The 22106-nt window shown below is 57.1% G+C and overlaps 1 protein-coding gene across 1 annotated transcript in view; it reads right to left on the reverse strand.

The window, feature by feature from the left end:
- The window catches only part of SIPA1L2 (signal induced proliferation associated 1 like 2), a 124900-nt gene that overhangs the window by 31722 nt on the left and 71072 nt on the right, over window positions 1-22106 (reverse strand). The window contains 5 exon segments of the mRNA XM_079106489.1: window positions 5914-6188; window positions 8969-9545; window positions 11111-11268; window positions 18099-18202; window positions 21346-21520. Of these exon segments, the coding sequence (XP_078962615.1) occupies window positions 5914-6188; window positions 8969-9545; window positions 11111-11268; window positions 18099-18202; window positions 21346-21520 (1289 nt within the window).

Genomic DNA, 22106 nt, shown 5'->3' on the forward strand with positions numbered 1-22106 from the left:
TCTCTCCCAAAAAGAGCAAGGAGGAAGACATTCAAAAACCAGGCCAGTCCAGAGTCCAGCTTCAGCAAGCGGAGAGAGAGGGAAAGCGGGAGGGACTTGGGAGGAGGCACCGTAGAGGCCCACAGAGACCCACAAACGTCGCACGATTCAGACCCCTTGTCCAGGAGGGGATTCAGGGTAAGCAGAGGCCCACAGGAAGGGCGGGCACGGGGAAGTTCCTCCCCACAGCCGGCGATGGCACCAATGGCATGCAGGGAACGTGCCTGACACCGGATGAAGAGGCTTTCAGACTGTCAAATCCATGGTACTCAGAAGAAGAAACACCAGGCACCGTCCTGGTGTTCACTCACGGACTCGCACTCTCTTTAGGTACTCGTCTATTAAACTGGACAGCACATCCCCTGGGACTACTGATTCTTCTGCTGTGTTCCCACTGGGTGCAGCGGGCAGCGTGTCCCATGTTCTGCTGTGTTCCCACTGGGTGCAACGCATAGTGTGCCCACGTTCTGCTGTGTTCCCACTGGGTGCAGGACATAGTGTGCCCACATTCTGCTGCGCTCCCACTGGGTGCAGGACATAGTGTGCCCACATTCTGCTGCATTCCCATTGGGTGCAGTGGTCAGAGTGTCCCATGTTCTGCTGAGTTCCCACTGGGTGAAGCACATAGTGAGCCCACATTCTGCTGCATTCCCACTGGGTGCAGTGGTCAGAGTGTCCCATGTTCTGCTGAGTTCCCACTGGGTGAAGCACATAGTGTGCCCACATTCTGCTGCGTTCCCACTGGGTGCAGGACATAGTGTGCCCACATTCTGCTGCATTCCCACTGGGTGCAGTGGTCAAAGTGTCCCATGTTCTGCTGAGTTCCCACTGGGTGCAGCACATAGCATGCCCACGTTCTGCAGCGTTCCCACTGGGTGCAGCACATAGTGTGCCCACATTCTGCTGCGTTCCCACTGGGTACAGTGGGTAGAGTGCCCACATTCTGCTGAGTTCCCACTGGGTACAGTGGCAGAGTGTTCATGTTCTGCTGCATTCCCACTGGGTGCAGTGCATAGTGTCTCCACGTTCTGCTGAGTTCCCACTGGGTGCAGTGGGCAGAGTGCCCACGTTCTGCTGAGTTCCCACTGGGTGCAGTGGGCAGAGTGCCCACGTTCTGCTGAGTTCCCACTGGGTACAGTGGCAGAGTGTTCATATTCTGCTGCATTCCCACTGGGTGCAGTGCATAGTGTCTCCATGTTCTGCTGAGTTCCCACTGGGTGCAGTGGGCAGAGTGTCCACGTTCTGCTGCGTTCCCACTGGGTGCAGTGCATAGTGTCTCCACGTTCTGCTGAGTTCCCACTGGGTGCAGTGGGCAGAGTGCCCATGTTCTGCTGAGTTCCCACTGGGTGCAGTGGGCAGAGTGCCCACGTTCTGCTGAGTTCCCACTGGGTGCAGTGGGCAGAGTGCCCACGTTCTGCTGAGTTCCCACTGGGTGCAGTGCATAGTGTCTCCATGTTCTTCTGCGTTCCCACTGGGTGCAGTGGGCAGAGTGTCCGCGTTCTGCTGAGTTCTCACTGGGTGCAGTGGGCAGAGTGCCCACGTTCTGCTAAGTTCCCACTGGGTGCAGTGGGCAGAGTGTCCACGTTCTGCTGAGTTCCCACTGGGTGCAGTGGGCAGAGTGTCCGCGTTCTGCTGAGTTCCCACTGGGTGCAGTGGGCAGAGTGTCCACGTTCTGCTGAGTTCCCACTGGGTGCAGTGCATAGTGTCTCCATGTTCTTCTGCGTTTCCACTGGGTGCAGTGGGCAGAGTGTCCGCGTTCTGCTGAGTTCCCACTGGGTGCAGTGGGCAGAGTGCCCACGTTCTGCTGAGTTCCCACTGGGTGCAGTGCATAGTGTCTCCATGTTCTTCTGCGTTCCCACTGGGTGCAGTGCATAGTGTCTCCATGTTCTTCTGCGTTTCCACTGGGTGCAGTGGGCAGAGTGTCCGCGTTCTGCTGAGTTCCCACTGGATGCAGTGGGCAGTGTCCACGTTCTGCTGAGTTCCCACTGGATGCAGTGGGCAGAGTGTCCACGTTCTGCTGAGTTCCCACTGGGTGCAGTGCATAGTGTCTCCATGTTCTGCTGAGTTCCCACTGGGTGCAGTGGGCAGAGTGTCCGCGTTCTGCTGAGTTCCCACTGGATGCAGTGGGCAGAGTGTCCGCGTTCTGCTGAGTTCCCACTGGATGCAGTGGGCAGAGTGTCCACGTTCTGCTGCGTTCCCACTGGGTACAGTGCATAGTGTCTCCATGTTCTGCTGCGTTCCCACTGGGTGCAGTGGGCAGAGTGTCCGCGTTCTCCTGAGTTCCCACTGGGTGCAGTGGGCAGAGTGTCCACGTTCTGCTGCGTTCCCACTGGATGCAGTGGGCAGAGTGTCCATGTTCTACTGCGTTCCCACTTGGTGCAGTGCATAGTGTCTCCATGTTCTGCTGAGTTCCCACTGGGTGCAGTGGGCAGAGTGTCCATGTTTTGCTGCGTTCCCACTGGGTAGAGTGTCTCACCTTCTGCTGTATTCCCACTGGGTGCAGTGGGCAGAGTGTCCGTGACCTGCTGCGTTCCCACTGGGTGCAGTGCGTAGAGTGTCCACGTTCTGCTGTGTGCACACTGCGTGCAGCGCATAGTGTGCCCACATTCGGCTCCATCTCCACTAGGTACCAAAAGACTCTTTGTGAGTCTCCACAGGCCTCACTGAGACTATGTGGCGACGGAGACAGACGACACACCCACTGGAGCCGGTGCTCTGGAGGAGGTCCTCCGCTGAGTGTCCCCACGACACGGCAGCAAGGCCCCTGGTGCTGAGTCACAGCCTTCTGCCTCCCGTGCTCGGATGTGCAGGGGCGGCCTCTACTCAGCCAGGCCTCAGCAGGCAACCTCTGACAAGCATCCCGGGGGCCCTCCCTGCCCCTGCTCCCTGGGATTCCACAAGGAAAGCTAGAGATGCCTCTGTCCTCCTTTCAAGAGGACTGTCCTCACCCTGGCTGGACCTCATAACACAGGAGGCTTTTGGTTCAATATAAATGCTTCACCAAAGACTCCATGAAGTCCAGCTGCTGCCAAGCCATAACCAGGCACCTGCGACCTGGGACAGACTGAACCCAGAGGCTAGCTGACGGGCTTCTCTTGCTGCCGACGGAGCGGACGGGCTCCACTGATTCTGTAAGAGGTATGGTGAACTGAAGCTTTTCTCACAGTGCTTATTAACACCTGCCATCGACCAGCTTAGCCATTTCTGCAGTCCTCTGGGCGGTTACAGTGAGCATCGCTTAATAGAAAAAGTCACATCTGTACACACGCAGGCCCTGCCCGTTTAAAGGGGTTTCTTCCTCCTGACAAAGGCTAAGAGCCAATCTGAGAAAGACAGCGGGAGGTAATCCCATGCTGCGAATCGAGGGTGTCCAGGCAGCACTGTGAGGTGCCGAGGTGCCGGGACAGCGAAGGTGCTTCTAAAAGGCCAGCGTTGTCGTTTCTCAGTTGAGCCGAGTGAGGCCTCGATGCCACTCTCTGCCCTCGCAGAGTTTCGTCACAAGCCTATGGGGCAGCAGGCTGGCCCTCAGGAGAGGGCACAGGGAATGGCGGTTCACACTCGGCAGCCATCTAACCGTGTGGACACCACAGGGAGGAGAGCAAGCGTTCTGTCAGCACCAGACGGTGGCAGGCAGAGAGCCGGCCCTCACTAACAAAGCGCGGCCCGGCATTAAGACGCTCAGGTTCAGGGGGCGGGGTTATAGTTCAGGGGTAAAGCACCTGCCTTGCAAGTGTGAAGCACTGGGTTCGATGCTCAGCACCACATAAAAAAAACATGAAAACAAAAACAAAAAAAACATCGACAACGACCACAAAAGACGCTCGGGTTTGGATGCCCAGAGCCGGCGGCCCTGACTCCAAGTGTACTGAAGGCCACTGGTTGGGCCTCACAGCTGCCCGTCTTGCAGGACCATGGGCAGCAGGTGGCTGCTGCCCAGTGCTGCTGCCAGGCAACACGCTGGTTCTGGGCCTTCTGGCTACGGGTAGCGTCCAGATGATGGTCACTCCAGACTAATGGGGGGATAAAACCATGCACTCTGGAGACGACTTTTGTGAGACGTTTAGGAAGAAAGAGCAAAACCATAAGTGAATACCTTGGATATTTTCAGAGAATCTGCATGAAAACTAGAATTTACTGTGGCAGATCAAGTGGGCCAGTGGCCCTATCAGAGAAAAGACGCGTTCTTGGGAACAAACACGACAGCTCGAGTTTTGAAATGATACTTCTTGTTTATCTGTTTCAGCTGAAAACAATTCAGTATTTCTTAGGGAATTCTTTTCTTCTAAATTATATGTTGTAAATACCAAATAAAATGACCATTTTTATTAACTAGATCTCTTGAAAGCTTGAAAAATTTCTTACTGAGCAACAACAGACCAAAACCTTACAAGTAGCAAGACTGTTGCTTTTTAACCCAAAGACAGATAACAGGAATAGATTCATTCCTACACCATCAGGCCTCCGGGACGGCGGACGCTCACCATGTCATGACTTACACCTCCACAGGGAAGGTATAAGCTCACTCAACGGAAAAATTCCTGATAACTAACTTAAAATTTACTCTAAAGATATTTGCTTTCAAAATATTTTAGCTTCTAAGTCCTAACAGATTTTCAGCAGCAGCCCGTCGTCTCCCTGGTATGGCACTGGGACCCCAGGGGGACCTCAGCAGGCCCAACCTATCTGTCAACATGATGGGCAAACAGGAAGCACTGGGGTCAGGCTGGGTGCCAGTGGTAAGGCCCAGAGGGCAGAATGTGAAATCCTGCACCCTAACCACAGGGTGAGTGGGTCAGGACCGGCGGCTTTCCAGGACTCCACGGCATGGAGCTGAGCCATCCCAGTGGTGGCATCAGCCATGTGGGGTCCACTGGAGTTAAACTAACGGAACTGAGAAAGTGCAGCCCACTCCAAGCTCGCCGGGGCCACAGGCCAGGCAGCGTGGCGGGGGCTTAGGAAAAGGTGGAAGAGGACGGCTGACTGATGCCCACCAGTCCAGTGGGCACAGGGCTCCTGCCATTTTGGGGAAAGTATAATCCTAAAACTTTCTGCTTTTGAACTAAAATGTGGCGCACTGACATTGCGAGTGGGTTCTAACTGCTGGAAGACATCACTTCTCAAGGCCGCGTGACAGACAGGAGGCAGGTGTCATGGGCCCCAGCCCTCAGACAGGAAGCGGAAGTGTGAGCATCGCCGATTCCCACCATGAGGACCTGGATCCTAACCTGCCTCCGAGGCCAGAGCTCCCCGCTGCCCGCAGCCTCCACCTGGGCTAGGGGAGATAGCGCCGGGGCTGAGACACCGACCACCGGCCCCAGCCCAGCAGCCTGGAGCCTGCGCCATGTGTGCCCTGTCCTCTGCTCCCAGGCCTCTACTCTCTGCTTCTCAGTCCCTCTCCTCCTCTCCTCAGTCTTCTCCTCTCCTCCTTGGTCCTCTCCTCTGCTCCTCGGTCCCTCTCCTCTCCTTCCTCCTCCTTCTGGGCATCTCTGAGCTTCCCAGGGTAGCCATTTCCATTCCTGTGTTTCTTGTGACAGGCTCTGAGGACCCCTGGACCAGGTCAGCACCTCGGGCTGACAGAGTAGCGTCCACACAGCACGTGTGGTGACCTCGGTCCCCCAGCCACCCAGTGGTGGTGCCAGGCCTCTTGATCAGCACCAAGGATGTCATGCTACAGAAAGGCGCCTGGCCAGGTACAAGCACGTGGCCTGTCAGGGGTGGTGCCGGTTGGGGAGGTCTCCTCACAGACCTGCCGCTGAGCCAGGGCAGACCCTCAGAGCACCCCTCCGTCCTCAGAGGCTCCGACCCTGTGCTAAGGGACTGCACCAGACCTGACAGAAGCCCAGCGACGTGACCTGCCTGGCCTGCGGGTCTTACCTGCGGGGTGAGCCGTCCTCGTGGGGCTGGATGATGACCACCTTCACGGTCACAGACGTCCGCAGCAGGTCAATCATTTGCTCGTGGGTCAGCGTGGCCACGGCCACTTTGCAGATTTCCACCAGGCGGCTCCCTTGACGCAGGCCGGCCTTCCAGGCGAAGCCAAAAGGCTCCACGTCAGCAACGATGCCTTCGAAGTTCACGTGGAAGCCGAGCTGGCCCAGCCCATTTCTCCGCAGGGTCATCTCCACCGTCTCACAGCCTCGTGTCACTATCTGCGGGGGGAGTTCTGTGAGGTGGGCCTCGGGCCGCCCCTCCGCACCCAGGGGCCGGCCAGAAAGCCCCGTCCTGTCTCCCCTCAAGTTCAGCACAGCCGGGCCCCGCCTCAGCCAAAGGCCGCACAAGCACAGCGAGGTCCCCTTCAGAGGGGAAGGGGCGCGACCCGGCACTGCCGCCCGCAGCCTGCCCACTCCCTCAGCGCCTTCTGCTGCCTGCTGGGCTCTGAAGCACCTCGACCTTCAAGCCCTGAAACCAATCAGGCAATTTCATCCAACTATAAAAAACGTGGCCCAAAGCACTGGGGAGCTAAGGCTGGGTGACAGCCCTGCATCAGGAGGGTCATGGACAGCCTGTGGGCATCCTGAGTTGCCTCCTCTGTCCCTTGCCCTTCCTGGGAGTGCTGGGCGGGTGGTGAGGGCCCTCAGATCACCCGTGGGGCAGGCCCGCCAGCCTCCCTGGCCATCTGTTAACATGGGCGCCATGCAGGACGGCACTCCTGTGGGCAGCACAGGGCCATCTGCGCCTGCAGGCCGCGTGCCCTCCAGCCATGCCTGGGGCTGGGCGCGGGCAAAGGGCAGCACCAGGAGTAGGAGGGGGAGCCTGTGTAGGCCCACAGGAAGGAACAGGACTAGTGGCTTCTTCCCACTGGGCACCAGATACCAGCAATGCACTGAGGAAAGCATACCAGGCCACCCAAGGGAGACGCAGGCTCGTTACAGGCCATCTGGTGACTGGGACGTCACCTTCTAGTGGGCGATTTCGAGCCGGGGGCCTCACAACCCAGTCGCGGGCCAGGGGCTGGGGGTTCCAGTTTAACGGAAGGCCCCTTCCCAGGAGAGGCCCGGCCATGCCGTGGGACGAGAGCAGGACTGCGCCTGGCGCTGTGGGACTGCAGCCTCTGGTGGGCACCGCCCGTCTGCCTCTCCCAGGACGGGGCGTGCGGACGCAGAGTTCTGAGAGGACGCTCTCAAGGTCATGGACGGAACTGACCTGCAACTGCTGAGAAAGCACCTCTGCTCCGAGCGCAGCCTCCCCTCCCTCCCCTCCCGGTCTGCTCCGCAGCTGCAGCTCCGGAGGACATCTGAGACGCTACCCCACCTGTGGCCGAGGCGCCACCTCCCCACTTCCACTTTGTCCGTTGTCTATTTGCTCCTTGCTTCTGAACACCGCTCGGCCTACAGACCATGTTCCCCACGGACCTGAAGCCCTTGTACACTCACCTGGACTCGGTTACATAGGAGCACAGTGGTCACCTCTCCATGTCCCTGGGATGGCTATGCAATTTGTGGGCCCAAATTAAAAACACGGGCCAGCTACTCAAAACCATGAAGATTCTAAGGCAGCAACGGGGGGCTTTCCACGCGGGCCCTGCTGGACTCGCAGGTGGCACACCCACGGGCCAGCCTGCCTGTCACTCTGGCGTGTGCCCCCCACCCTGTCCTGCATCTTCACTGCCTAGCAGGCACCTGTGAGCACGCCTGTCCATGCGATGGGTGCCAAGCCTACCAGCTGGCATGCCGGTCGCTCCCAGCTCCTCCACCACGAGGCAAGCCCCGCATCACTGCCACTCTGTGCCCACCCTCAGGCTCGAGGCCCTTCGCTGGTCCTGGGGTGGTCTGTTTGCAGTATCTGAAGTCACGAATCCGCCTCCAACACATCCCTGATGCTGGTATCTTAGCGACTTCGGGAGCCGGCAAGGCAGGTCCAGGAAGAGGAGTGCGCAGACTCGGGGAAGGCGTGTTCTGGTGGCTGGGGACGTGGAATTTGTGCTGCACTTTTAGGGGCAGACTGTGACTGAGATGATGACTTCTGAAAAGAAGTCCTTGTGACTACCAAGAGCCTGGCAAGGGCCGAGACCCGCAGTGCAGCCCAGGAGCCAGTCCTGTGAGCACACAGGGTGACCACGGGCCGATGGTCCCCACGCTCCATCTGCGTTCACACACGCCTGGCCAGGCCCTGAGGCCCTCATGGGGAAGTGTCTGCACAGGGACACAACATCTCTCCAAAGTCACCAGACATGGAAGTGACCTCACTGTCACTTACATGGGGCTTCATAACAAAAGGGAGACTTGCATCTGGTGAGAGGAAAGGGGACCAGGAATGGAAACGATTTCAACTTTTCTCATGATTCTTAACTGTTTTTCTAATTAAAAGTAACACATTCTTTTACAGGGAAATTTACATGAGAAGGTCCCATGGCCAAAGCACGCTGGGCTTTTCCACCTCGCCCTACGGCATATATGCTAACGGAAATCTGAACCGCCCTTTGTTACAACTGGGAGCAAACACTGTGTACTGAAAACCACGTCTACAAAACACCTCAGGGCACGCCTGTCCAGTAGGCTCTTCTAATTTAATGGCGATTTTATAAAAATGAGTAATATATTTAATATATTTAACATATTTAAACAAAAATACCTGCTGTACAAACATGCAGAGTTGAAGCTGCAGACAGACTCGCCCCCGTGAACAGCAACTCTGTGCCCACTGCTCACTCTGAGAAGGTGTGCCAGTCACCACCAACCACCCACGGGAGCCTCCTGTTCTCCTCCAAATACCACAGGGGGAGGACCTAGGGTCCTGTGAACACTGGCTCAACGCTCCTCGTTTCAGATGGCTGCCCCTCCACCATTTGAGAATTCAGCTACTCTCGAGAACCAGCATTAAAACTAAGCTGTGTCCGCAAGGAGTAGCCATTCCCCAAGGGCTGGACCCTGGTAGGATCTCCCGAGCGCGGCCTGGTGTGTCGGGTGGGAAGCAGGAAACGTGTCCTTACCACTAAGCGCTGCACGATCTCCCTGATGTCTTCGGCGCAGCCGTCCACCGCAGACAGGAGGATGCACTCTCCTCTCTCGTAAAACACTTTGATACTCATCAGTCCCGACGTCCACCCGATAACATCCCTGCAGGAACAGTTAAACACCACGTTCTTGGAGTCCTTTTCAATCAGCATTATGAACTCATTGGAAATCCCGAGGAGACACTCGATGTCTGCTGACTGGCCGAAGTCCCTGGCCACCACGTGCCACATGATGGCTCCGATGCTGTACAGGTGGGCGTCCTTCCTGGGCTTCACCTTCTCCTTCTTCTTGGCACCCAGGGTGATGAAGCTGAACTTGGCAGAGGCGTCCACTGTGGCAGTGGTCACGAAGTTCTCCGCCAGGTCCTTCAAGTACTCTTGCCTTGTTCGAGTGGCCATTGCTCGGAATTTTTCTGATTTATGGGCTGCGTTTTCTGCGTTGATCACTTTGGCTAAAAGGAAGTCCCGAAACACTGCCGATTTTGGAAAAGTTACACCTTTGGGAATTGGGGGACCGAATGGTGGCACGTCCTTGGATCTGGAAACACCAACGCTGAAAACAGAAGGAGAACAAGAGCATGAGCCGCAGTTCTGGGTCTGCCTGACACGTGCCAGGTCCACCCTGCAGCAGACATCGGCGCTGCCTCGGTCCCATGGTTAGGTGGTTCCGAGCCTGAGGCACTCCACCCACTGTGCCTTTAACCCCATCAGCAAGGTCACCTTGTCACCTTCGCAGTCACAGAGTGGCTGCTTACATCAGTGACTGTCCCGCAGATGCCCCCAGCTGCCTTCCGTCACAGAACGATAACGCAGTGTGCTGCTCAAATACTGAAATTATTCTGGTAATTCAATTAAAACCACAAGTCTACAAGAAAAAAATGGATATTCCTTTAAGACTTTTGTGCTGGTGAACACCTCATGCTAAGCAGATAGATGAATATCGATTTGGCCTGGAAACGGCAGGCAGTAAGCGGGCTCTAGGTTCAGTTTCCAGGCCTTCCTGCAGGACTCTGGGTCACTCCCGGTAACTAACAGTTCCCTGGGAGAGCCAACGCACCTGGCCTGTCTGCACGGGTATTCTGGATTTTAAGCATGCCATTTTATACAGGAAATGCTGTAACACGTCCTCTCCTTAAAGCACCCCGGGCACTCAGGCCACCGGTCCTCAGCCACGGCGTGAGAGCTGCTGTGGGGGCAGAGGCAGAGCCTCTGCTGTGGAGGGAGGCCAACTCCCGTCACTAGTCACTAGGACCCTGCGCTCTGCGCCAGGGACTCAGCTGAGAACTGCTGGCCGGCGGCTGCAGGCTGCGAACGTGCTGCATACTGCTCCTCTGCCTTTCAGGTGTGGCTGCTGCCCTGCAGGACAGCTGTGTTGGCCACAACTGCTCTAAGGCTACAGGAGAGTGACCCTGAATGAACACCAGGGATGCTGGGGACGCCTGGCTCAGTTTAAGACACCCAACCTTCATGACCACACTCTGCAGCAGGTGCTGCGACCCTCAACTTCCAGACGGGGTGTGAGGCCACAGAAGCCACCCGGAGAAACTGCGACCCGCAGTGGGAGGAGGCCGCTCCGCACCATGCAGCACGGCGGTCCAGCTGCAGCTCGACAGAGCCCCAGACCAGTGTGGAGTAAAAGCAGGCCAGTCAGCACGGTCTCGGGCCCCAAGGTGCACACAGGCCACACAGCTGGCCGGATGCCGGGTCTGGGCAGCCTTGCCTGGGACGAGTCCCCAGGACCTTTGGTGAAGAGTGTGGAGTGCACTGGGCTCACTTCTCCAAGGGAGGACTCCCATGGCCACGCTGCCCGACCTGGAGGCTGGTGCCATTTCAGGAAGGGGCCAGCAGGGCTGGGCTCAGTCCTGGGGCAAACCAAGGACATGCCTGCGTGTGTATGTGCATGTGTACGTGCTGGGGATGGGGACGGGCCCAGCACGTGGTGGGCAAGCACTCACCGGTGAGCCACATCCCCAACCCTCTTCTCACCTCTGACTCGGGGGCAAAACAGGAAGGAGGTGATTATTTCTCACAGAAGGAAGTCGAGTGAGTCTGGGGAAACTGACTGGCAGCTAGAGGAAGAGCGGAGGCGAGGCCCTGGAGAGGTGCGGCGGGGCTCACCTGTAGCACACGCCCTCGGTGCAGGGGTTGTGCACCTTTACTATGACGAAGACGTGCTGGAAGTGGGAGCGGATGCTCCTGGGGGTGAAGGGCAGTGCCCCCGGCTCCTGGAAGACCACGGTGACGATGTCGTTCCCGATGTGCCTCTTCCTCAGGAGCTGCGGCCAAGGAAGCAGAGGGTGAAGACAGGGCAGGCAAAGGCGCCGCACGCTGCCCTGCCCCACGTGCAGGAGGCCAGGGAGGCCCACCCCGGAAGCCAGGGCTCCTCGACGTCCCCAGAGAGGGCAAGGTGCCGTGTCCACGGGCCCAGGAAGGAGACCTGGACGACCACCTTCACCTCTTACTTCAAAATCCAGACTGTTTGCTCTCCTTTACATTTTCACACAGCTCCTCTTAAAAATCCTTAGAACAGCATATTGTAGCTCAAAACACTTTAAGAAATTTCATGCTTTCAACTCTTCAACTCAAAGGAGGAGCCGGAGCGCCAGGGAGGGGCAGATCTGCCAAGGGCCTGCGCCTGGGCGGGGCCACCTGTGCGGGGCCTGCTGCCCTGGACTCAGCACCAGCCACGCTCCTGCGACCAAGCAGAGGGCCGTCACCTTGGAGGCGGTATCCTCCAGCTAGCTGACCGGACGCTGGCCTTTAAACGTTCCCCACCACACACAAGTCCAGCAGCCCGAGAGCGAGAAGACCGGAGTCTGTCATCTGAGAGTTCACAACTCTGGCAGAAGAGGAGGAACCCCAGGGCAGCGGCGTCCTAAGAACCCCCGTGGTTAACACGTGTTGATCGGACCTCTTCAGGGAGCCTGGTGTGGCCCCTCCAGTAGGGCGGGCACTGACCCAGCCCGCCAGCTTCCCCTTCGCCCGCTTCCCTGCCCAGCCTCCATAGCCACTAGTCTACGAGCAGGTCGGGACGTCTAGCGTCTGCCTACAGGGAGAACGTGGCACTCGACTGCCCGTGTCCAGCTTACTGCACTTAACGCGATGTCCCCGGTCCCACCCACCTTGTGGAAGACGACAGGATTTGGTTCTTCGTGGTAGAAACCGCTGCAGCGTGAAGTCACGCGTTCCTGCCCAGCCGTCTGCTGACGGGGACCTGGCGGACTCCACTTCTTAGCTGTGGTGCACCGGGCACACTCACTTTAGAGGCTCTTTCTGCCAAACGCACACCCTCGCGTCTCACATTGCAACACTCAGGGTCACGATGGTCTCGCCTCCCCTGCAGAAGCCCCGCGCGGGGCTTCGCCCCCTGAGGGCTGAGAGCAGAACCCCCGCCTGCGGACGCTCAGCACCGAGCCCCGGCATGGCAGCAGCCTCTCCTGTGGACTGGGCAGCACCCCCACACCGAGGCCCTCTGCGAAGACCAGCATCCGGGCTCTGGAGTCTGCCCTTCTCACAGCTGGTGGCCATGTGGCGGGGCAGGACCACCTCCGGCCATTGGTCTCTTGGACAGGGATGCTGCTACCCTGGAATCCATCTGGCACCTACGGAGCGTAGTCCACCCTGAGAGCATCAGGCTGGACTTCTAAAACCTCGTGAGCCTGGGCACACGGATTTCCCTGCCAGGTCCCCGCCGTGCGACTTAGAGTGACGGAAGGCCAGGGTGGGACGGGAACAGTCCCTCTCAGTTTTCTACGGGCCAGGGAAATCGCTGATCCACACACTGGAAAGTTCCGCTTAAAACCCCACGGCTGAAGTTGTGAACACGCTACTTCACTGTGCCGTCTGAGGGGAGTTTGAAACTCGTATTAACACGTGATCAGACCCAGTGGGCACCCACTTAAATCTGTGGCTTTAAGACTATTTGCTAGATCCTTAAGTAAGATGCAGCACTTCACGTGTGTAAGTCAGTGAAAATCGTAGGCGGCAAGGACATTCTTCCCACTTCCCCAGAGCTGAAGGGCAGGACCCGCCCCTGCTATGCAATAGGACAAGGGAAACAAGGCCGCGTTCAGGGTTTGCGGGAGCAGGGCAGTGGCCTGGGCTGTGCACTGGTCAACACCCTGCCTGACACACAGCACCCCTCCAGTGCTGAGGGAGACAGGGCAGGTGCCCACCCACTGCCAGAGCTTCGTGGGCACACACCGCCACACCAGACTGCCCTGCATCCCTGCTGGATGTGGCCTGTGCCTCATGATGCCACACTGACAGCACCAGCTGAGGGTCTTCCAGTCCACCTGCCACGTTGGCCACCCGGTCTTTGTGCCCTACTTGGCACCATCTTCTACTTTGTAAAATGGGCCGAACAATGTTCTTGAAAGTCCATGAATTTGTTATCACGGTCACATAATGCGCCACACTGCGGGGCTCGCGGGGGACAGCCAGAGTGAAATCGGAGCTCTCTGGGGGAGACTCGACCAGGAGCAGCAAGCCCAGCTGGTGGAGTTCTTGAGTTAGAGACTCAAGAAAGAAAACATCCTGAGAGTCAACAAACTTGTCCTCAGGCTGCGCGAGCACAGAACAAGGACTCAGGAGCTTCGGTGGGAGTGTGAGTTTCTGCAGTCTCTAACGGGACAGGACAGCACACAGGAACAGCTGTGGCCCAGCCAGACGTGGGACACGCTTGTGTGGGGAAGAGTGAGGGCGACTCCTGGGCTGACGTCTCCAGGAAGGGAAAGTGGACAGGTGTCTGCAGGGCGGGCAGCAGAGCCCACCAGTCTTTGACGGAGGCAGTGGGCTCACAAAACCCGCAACCATCCATCCACCCAGCCCAACGCTGCGTTTCGGCTGTGCCACAGGGATAAGCCTCCTGGGACACGGAGAGGGACGCTGACCTCTCCTGCTGCGTGGTCCCAGAGCAGCTGCGCGTGAGCCGGACCACCACCCAGAGCACACGGAGGAAGAGCTGTGCACAGTGGCCTGGCTGAGGGCGCGGGCAGCCGCGGGCCCGGGCAAACCCCTCAGGCCCGATTCTGTCCTCCCTCATCTTAACAGGAAGAAAAAGAAGTGGGTGACCACACCTCACTCTGCGGGCTGCACGGGGTGCGTCAGAGGCTGGGAAGTGGTCCCCACACCAGGTCTCAGGAAGAGCAAGCCCACAGCCCACGCAGACGCTGGTCCTCGATCCGGCCCTGGGGATCCATGCCGCGGCTGGTGCTGGAGTCGGCGCGCATGAGGGCCTGTCTGACCAGCCGCTTCTGGCCCGCCACGCCTTCTACCACCTGACCTGGCAGTCGCCACCTGGGCTGCGCCCGGTCGCACCGGTCTCCATGAGCTCGGAGGGCGGCTTCTGTGAGGGCCCCTCGTCTGTGCTCACACACCCTTGTACTCCTGTGCGGGTGGGAGGCCTGCCTCTGCTCAGAGGACCCAGCATTTCCTGCAGAAGGGCACGGCTGCAACAAGGACGGGGCAGCCCGTGCACACCACCGCCTCAGCAGGGAAGGCCCGCCTCGGAGGGCAGCTTGGCCACCAGGCAAAAGTCAGCGTTCTGCTCTCAGAGACCGAGGCTCACAGGCACCACCCACCGCGTCTCAAGGTTCAGCATTTGAAAGGCTCACCGCCCTGTATGTGACTCAGCACACGTTCAAGCCAGGTAAGCAACGCTGAAGGTCCTGCAACCGGAGAAGCAAGACAGGAAGGCAGGCTCAGCCACCTCACAGGCAAAGGAAAAAGCTCTCAGGCACGCTCTCCCGACGGCCATCCTGAGACCTGGAGCACACGTCTGCTGCCGAGGGCCGGGAACAGAGCCAGCCCTGCAAAGCCACTTAAGCCCTCGTCCTGGTCGACGCTCCCACCGGCCTTCACAGGTGAAGCCTGGGGCAGGCAGGACACAGGCTCCGGCGTTCACACGCCGCCGCAAGCCCTCCAACATGGAGGAAGGGGTCCAGCCAGCCCAAGCCTAGCACACTCTGCACTGTCACTGCTATGGTGGCAGGGCCTGGGAGTGTGGCTCTGACCCCCAGGGGCCTGGCCTCACTGGGGGCAGGGGCTCCTAACTCCTCCGAGAGGAGCAGCCTGCACGAGAAAGCAGAGGTCACTGTGTGCCACACCAGGGCACCTCCCTCTGTCATTTGCCTGGCCCGAAGAAAGGGTGTCTCTGCCAGAGACATCTAGGGCTGCCTGTGAAGCTCCGCCCCGGATGACAGCCCCGTCACCAGGAGTCTCCAGAGCAAGCAGAGCACACATGGGAGATGGCCTGAGGGTGGACACACTGCCCACGGCCTGGGCCTCCTTTGTGAGGAGGGAGACACTCCCTGAGCAGGTCCTGCCTGTCCCCAGTTGGCTGAGCGTCAGAGGTGTTCCGAGATTGGACTCACGACTCTAACGGACCCAGAAGCAGCTCCCGGCTTGATCTACCACAAGAACAATGCAGGAAATCGGGTCTGACATGGCCCAGCCTGGTCCAGCCGAGCAGTCACACACGGTGGTGCCGGCAGGGCACATCGGCCTTGGCTGAGTCCCGAACACTCAGCCTGCCTGCCACTGAGACGCTGCCGCCTCGATGTCAACACTACTGGGGGCGTGGGGGTGAGAGAGACGGACGGCACCAATGCCACCAGCACCACCCGGAGTGTCTGTCCATGTCACAAAGCAGCACTGAAGACTGCAGCCAGGAAACCCAAGGGTAACTTGAGACCAGCAGAGTACCGTGCTCTCCTACCCCCTCTCAGTTGTTCATGCGGGCATGACAGCCTGTCTTGCAAGCTGGGGAGTGTCACAGCGTGCATGGCACTTGGCCAACAGGACAGGCAGACCCTGCTCCTGGCAGCAATGGAGGCTCAACTGCAAAGCCTGCCCAGGGCCCTGAGGCTGGCAGCAGGGACTGGAGTCCCGGGAGCCGGGCTGCACTTCTCCCGCGGGAACTCCTTCCCAGGAAGCAGGGAGCCCCAGGCAGCCCTGGACTCAGCCTCCCCTGTGCAAGCGCTCCTGCCCAGCTTGCACCAGAAGGCGGGCTTCCCTCTGAGCGGGGGCTCCTGACAATGTCCCCAGCATAGGTACAGACTCCTGGGAGCTGCAGACCTCGTCTGAGGCCGCGGGGCAAGGACTAACCAGGCCAAGCGCAGACTCCAGCAGCCAACTAACCTGCGCCTCCCTGGTCTTCTCCTGCTGTGCTGGCCTGCCTCCCAGGGTATGGCGTGCAGACTTCCCAGGGGCCACACCCAGGACCCCAGCTGTGCTGCAGACACTAAGTGCAATGGAACCAATTTTCCCTGTTCCCACCTCAGCCTACCAGCAAATCCAGATGATGCTGTGGCTTGTCAACTCAAGGGGACACAGTCGTCCCCTGAGCAGGTCTTTAGGCTGCTGTTTGTGTGTGTTTGTGTGTCACAAACAGCAACTGCACTCTGGGAAGTGTGAGACACATCAATCACTTCGACCCACATCTGCACTCTCTCTTCTTGGCTCTCCAGAGTTTCTGACTTTTGTATGCAGAATTTTTCAGGATAGTTTTAGCGAAATAAGGTCAGACATAGAGAACCCCAAAGTCCTCCAATCACTTAACAGTGAAAGAGGGTGGGTCAGTTTGGAGTTCTGGTGACAGCAGACTTGAAAACCCCAGAGACTGCCACCTGTGGAAGGCTGGCCCCAAATGGCCACATGGTCAGAGTGCCCGACAACCAACTCCCCTTCCGCTGAGCACCCCAGCTTCTCTCGGCCTGAGCAAGCCCTACTGGCCTCTGGGCAGCAAGTCCCAGGCTGTAGTTACTGAATGAGCCACAGCTGGACAGCCAGACCAGCCCACCTCAAGCCCCTGGAAGGCCAGCGTGTCTGTTCCACATCGGTCCAGACAATGGAGGGCTGAAAACTCCTCAGGCTGGAACGCAGACACGGGCAGAGGGTGCGGAGAGGCACCTGCACCTCAGCACCAGTGGGCAGCTGCAGAACCCAGAGACAGAGCCCCCCAGGTGGTGGGGCACGGAGGCTTCTAGAAGAAGGTGGAAGGTGCAGGCAAGACAAGGGACTGAGCCAAGATTCGCCAGAGAATGCCAAGAAATCCCAGTCACACGGACCAGGAAGAGAGGTGGAGAGCAGAGTGCATCAGCGGGAAGGGCGCCGTCGGGCTGCAGGATGGGAGAAGTCGCAAGTGTCTTCTCCAGGGAGAAAAGCTCACCAAGATTCTGACTAAATCTGTAGGGTTCACGTGTTTATTTAAAAAAAGAGAGAGAGAGAGAGAAGTGGTCTGAAACCATTAGGTCTCACTCACTGGACAAACGCCCCCCAGGGAACTCCTGTGTCCTCGGTACCTAGACGTAGTGAGGCCCTCCACACTCAGCAGTGACGTCAGGAGACCCAGGCTTCCAAGAAGGAGGACCTGCTGCCAGCACCCTGCTTCCGTCCAACGTAGCCACGCCCTAACGCTGAGTTCAGCCGGAGCCTGGGGCCACCTTCAGGAGTCAGCATAGCCTCACGCCTCAGCCTGGGCTCGGACGCAGGGTGCTCAAGACGGGCAGAGCCGCCCCTCCCAGGGAGCCTGTCCCAAACGCAGCTCCTTACTACCCCAGGATCTCGCACTCAGCAGGCTCGGCACTGTGAGTGTTTTGGCACAGGAACAAGAGCCACAATTTCTAGTAATTTCCGCAAAAGAACTTGCTCAGCCCGTTTTCTAGCTACACCAATAGTTATGTAAACTACTCTAGCATGTTTTATGCATCATTCAAGTTTTCAAAGGTCTTAATTTTTAGTAGCTACATTCAAAGCACAATGCACATTGATTTTTTTTTCCTCTTAAAATGTCAAAAACTCACTTAAAACAATGAAAACTAAACGAAGAACAATAGCCAAAATAAACCAGCAACAACCATGAAGAGTGTTTTTATCAGTAAGTCGTTCACCACCTGCAGAGAGCTGGGCTGGGCCGTGGGCCTGGCCTGGCCAGGTCTCCTGAGATTCTGCCAACACCCGTAAAGGTGCAGGAGACTCTGAATTTCATGAGGAACAACTGCAATGATCCTCCTTTTAAAACCCAAACCCTTCCAGACAGCCGGAGGCTGAAGAGCCTCCCATGCTGCTCTGCAAGACCAGGAGGGAAGGCGAGGGGTGGACCTACCTGCTGCCTGTTGCTGGGCATGTAGGGGAGCAGGGTGGACACGTGGAACATAAGCTCGTAGTCTTTGTAGGTGGTGTAGAGGGAGTGGGTTCCTGTGGAGTCAGCTGCAAACCAAGGTTAATCACAAAAGAGGTTAGGCCATGGCAGACTCTGCACATCGACACCCAGAAGGTCGCTGTCACAAAAGGCGACTCGACCTTCCCGCTGCAGCTTCCAGGAGTGCCCACGACCCCCCACAGAGGCTGGACGGAGGGCCTCTGCTCTCCCACGCTCGCCACTGTGAGGCTTTCACCTGCTCGACTTCCTCTACACCTTGTGACGTGGGCTCAGGACCACCAGGGACAGGGGCTCTGCCTCCGGTCTGTGGCGAGGGGGAAGGAGTGAGGCCAGCCCAGGTCCAGTGGAAGGCCTGGCCACACCCTGTATGTGCATCTCCTGTTGATTCTGCATCACCTGGGGACACATGACCTTCGAGGACGCAGAAGAATGAAGGAGGGTCGACAAGGTAAAACAGAAGGTGCTGCTCTAAAGGTGAACTTCCCTGTCCACCAAGGCACCTGTAGTAGTGGGGTGTCCTCTAAACCGAGGACCAGGAGAGTGGCGTCTTGCTGTATCTTTTCGCCTGACACCTGAACCCTGCTGATCATGGAGCTGCTCACTTTTGACAAGCACAATGATTCTTTGCAGATTCAAAACCATCTGCGTGATCCACGGGATTTCCATGACTGAGTCTCAGACGTTCCAACCAACTCAGCAACTGGAGAACAATTCTGGAGGGAAGTTCTGGAGTACTCTATGCAGGCATATGAAGGTAGAAGGACACTTGGAAAGCAAGGTCAGCCGACCTCGGGGCCGCCCTTCTCAAAGCCACTTGGGCACTTACGAATCTTCCACTCCTGTGACTCTTTCACTTCTTAAACAGCGAGGAGTGACTGCTCACCAATGCTTACCCCACTGTATTTTCTAGGGAAACCTCTGAGCAGTCATTTTGGATAAATCTCTTTTAGTTTGAAATCTAAAATTTTTACTTTGAAATATAAAAATAGTCAACCTTCACGGACCTTCATTGTTTTCCTTCTGACCTTGTAGCATGTCTCTTTTCGATATTTATATCCAACTTGGAGACAGTCCAGGTCATTGGCTATCCTGGAAGGTAGTCGCACATGTGGTCAGCAGTAGCCAAGAAGAAGGAACTGTCCTGTTGACACTCAGGGAACACGTACTGCTGTTCTTCGGGAAGTAATGATCCACCTGGACTCTCCTGGTTCAGAGCTCGAGGGTGGACGGGGCCTGACAGGTGGGAGCTCAGTCACAGTGAGCAAGGGGTCTCTAGCCCTTCTGCGAATGGTGGACTCACTGACCACAAAATCAAGCGGGGGAGACAGAGTGGCCAATGTCAGTCCTAACAGTCGCTCTGGGACCTGACGGCCCCTGCTCAGACCAGGGAGCCCAGTCACAGCAGGTACGCTCTGGGTGGCCATGTTCCTGGAGACGTGAGCACAGCCAGCCTGCCCGGCAGCACCGAGAGGCGATGCCACGGTACTTGTGGAGGTTTCATCTCAGACACCAGATCCGGGGACAAAGGAAGCCAAGGAGCCCGGCTCAGGGGCTGGCAGCAGAGAGGAGGGGTGTCGCCCCAACAGGGTCACTGCCTGACAATGAGGGTGTCTCAATGGTCAACCCTGTTCCTACTCCATTCCCCTTGGGCCAGACTGGCTAGGCCTAGAGATGGTTAACACCGTACCCAATTCTCCCGAATTTCGGAAAGGAGATTTTTACTTGTTCATTCTATGAGACAAAATTTTCATTTGACCATACCAAGACATCTCGTTCTTAGCTCTTTCCTCTCTTCTAAGCAACATCACACTTCTTTGCATCTCAGGAGTGTCTTGCTCCTAAAGTAAAGACCTGCTGTCTCAGAGTCCACCTATCTCGATCTGGTTCTTACGTTCTCGTGTCCTTGAGCTGACTGCACTGGGAATATCTCTCAGGTCATGAGACTGACGTCAACTCTATATGAGGGAAGACACTGGGCAATCCATGCCGCGGTGCCGTGCACGTCACAGACCACTTCTTAGAGTGACTTCTCAGTGTCTCTCACTGAAGAGAAAGGACCCCCTCCACAGTGCCTGCCCACAAAGAGGTCCCCAGGGTAACATAGTAGCCTCTTTAGTAGCTGGGTTGTGGTTTTGAGCAAAGGGAAGTTAGAAAAGAAAATCAGAACAGATCTCATGGATCTTTCTTAATGCATGTGCATATTCACACGCAGGGTGTCACGGGTCACTTCCCTGTCTTTACAAACCTGAGGCGTGAGCAGTGGACATTTGAGGGGATATCATTCTTAGCTCTTTACACATGTGAGGCAACACCATTAAAACTTAGAAACAGATAAAAACCCAGGACTAACTAAGGTGCCACCTCATCTGGACAGAGCATCATGCTGAGTGGGCACTGGGCAGGGGTGGGACACTGAGGGCAGGCAGGCTCGCACAGGGCCAGCCACGCCCTGGCACCCTCGGGGACGGCTCCTGCTTTGCCCTCCCACCTAGAGTGCCAGTAGCTCTCAGACCCCAGCCTTACCACCCACAAATCTATCAGTAAAAGAGCAAGAAGTAACTGATAAGAATTCCCCACATACGTAAAAACATGCTGCCTGGTATTTCAAGTGCTGGTAGCATCTAAGTAACAGTAGGAAGATGAAAGAGAACTCCCCAGGACCACGCAGGGGATGCTGGGCAGCTTGCGACCCGCGGAGGGCAGAAAGCCCGGATCCGAATCAGGTGGTCAATCGGCCCCCAAGGGCAGATGTGGGTCCCACTCCGGGGAACCTGACTTAGGTCTCTGGAAAGCAGGACACCTGGCTTCCTACCCAAGCTGCATCTCCCCGCCGACACCACGAATCTGGAAACAAATGAGCCCAGTTATGTGCGCCAATGAATGGGCCCATGTTCTGTCTCAGCAATGAATCCAATGCTGGTCCTTGGTGTGACATCACAGAGTCACAGGGGGGTGCACCAAGGAGGGACAACACCAAGAGTCCCAGGGAACATGGGCATCTCTGCTGGCAGCACAAAAGCAGGAGCCCTGGGGCATGCGACGTGACACATGCCCCCTGAGAAATGAGCCCTGCTCACCTGAGGACACCCACGGTCACCCAAGAAGCTTGGTGGGCGGCTTCTGGGGCCAAGAGCAGGGGTGCACGTGACCCCACCTCTGCAGACCCAACTCACCCACGCGCGGAGCTTACTTTTATTGTCCAGCTGGGCACGGTATTTAGTGAATCCTTTCAGCCGCACTCTCTGTCCCAGAAGGTCCAGGAATTCCTCAAAAGCTGGTCCTGCCGTCTCGTTGTTGTACATTTCCTCCTCCGTGCTCTGTCCTGCTTTGCAATAGAGGATCCCAATCTTGTGCTGAAAACTCAGCTGAAATGGGGAGGAAATGTGATCACTTGCAAGGAGTTCCAGATAGGTCAACTCCAGTAAAAGAAAACACAGACGCCAGGACTCTGTCCTCAGCAAACACAGAACAGCTCCCCCAAGCAGATAAGCAGGCACTGATTTCTGTATGAGATGGTGCAGCAACCAACCCAGAAACTCCCAAATCCAGCTGGAAAAGTGCCAGAAGCCCAGGAGATCCAATATGGCCACAGTAGTGTGGGACCTGCTGGGGTTCCAGAAGGATGGGCAATCTAGCTTGGGGTCTGCGTAAAAAAGCCACTGGGCAAATACTTGATCTCAGGCCTGCACGGGAAGGAGAAAGGCCACAACTTTAACAAGATTTCCCCCGCTGGTTCTAATGCCATATCCATCTTTAGTTTATGTGAACATTCATGGAAATGTGTAAAATGGTAAGGAAAGCAAAACATGAAGGTCTGGCCAGGAAAGAATCCTATTGGGACCTGTGATGGATGCGTGTATAAACAGAAGATGTTCTGCTTCCACAAGTAACTGTTGAATACCTATAGTCACTTCTCACATCCTGCACTACCTTGAAAAGAAAATATCGGCT

Source organism: Sciurus vulgaris, assembly GCF_902686455.1.
Source record: "Sciurus vulgaris genome assembly, chromosome: 12".
Lineage (NCBI taxonomy): Eukaryota > Metazoa > Chordata > Mammalia > Rodentia > Sciuridae > Sciurus > Sciurus vulgaris.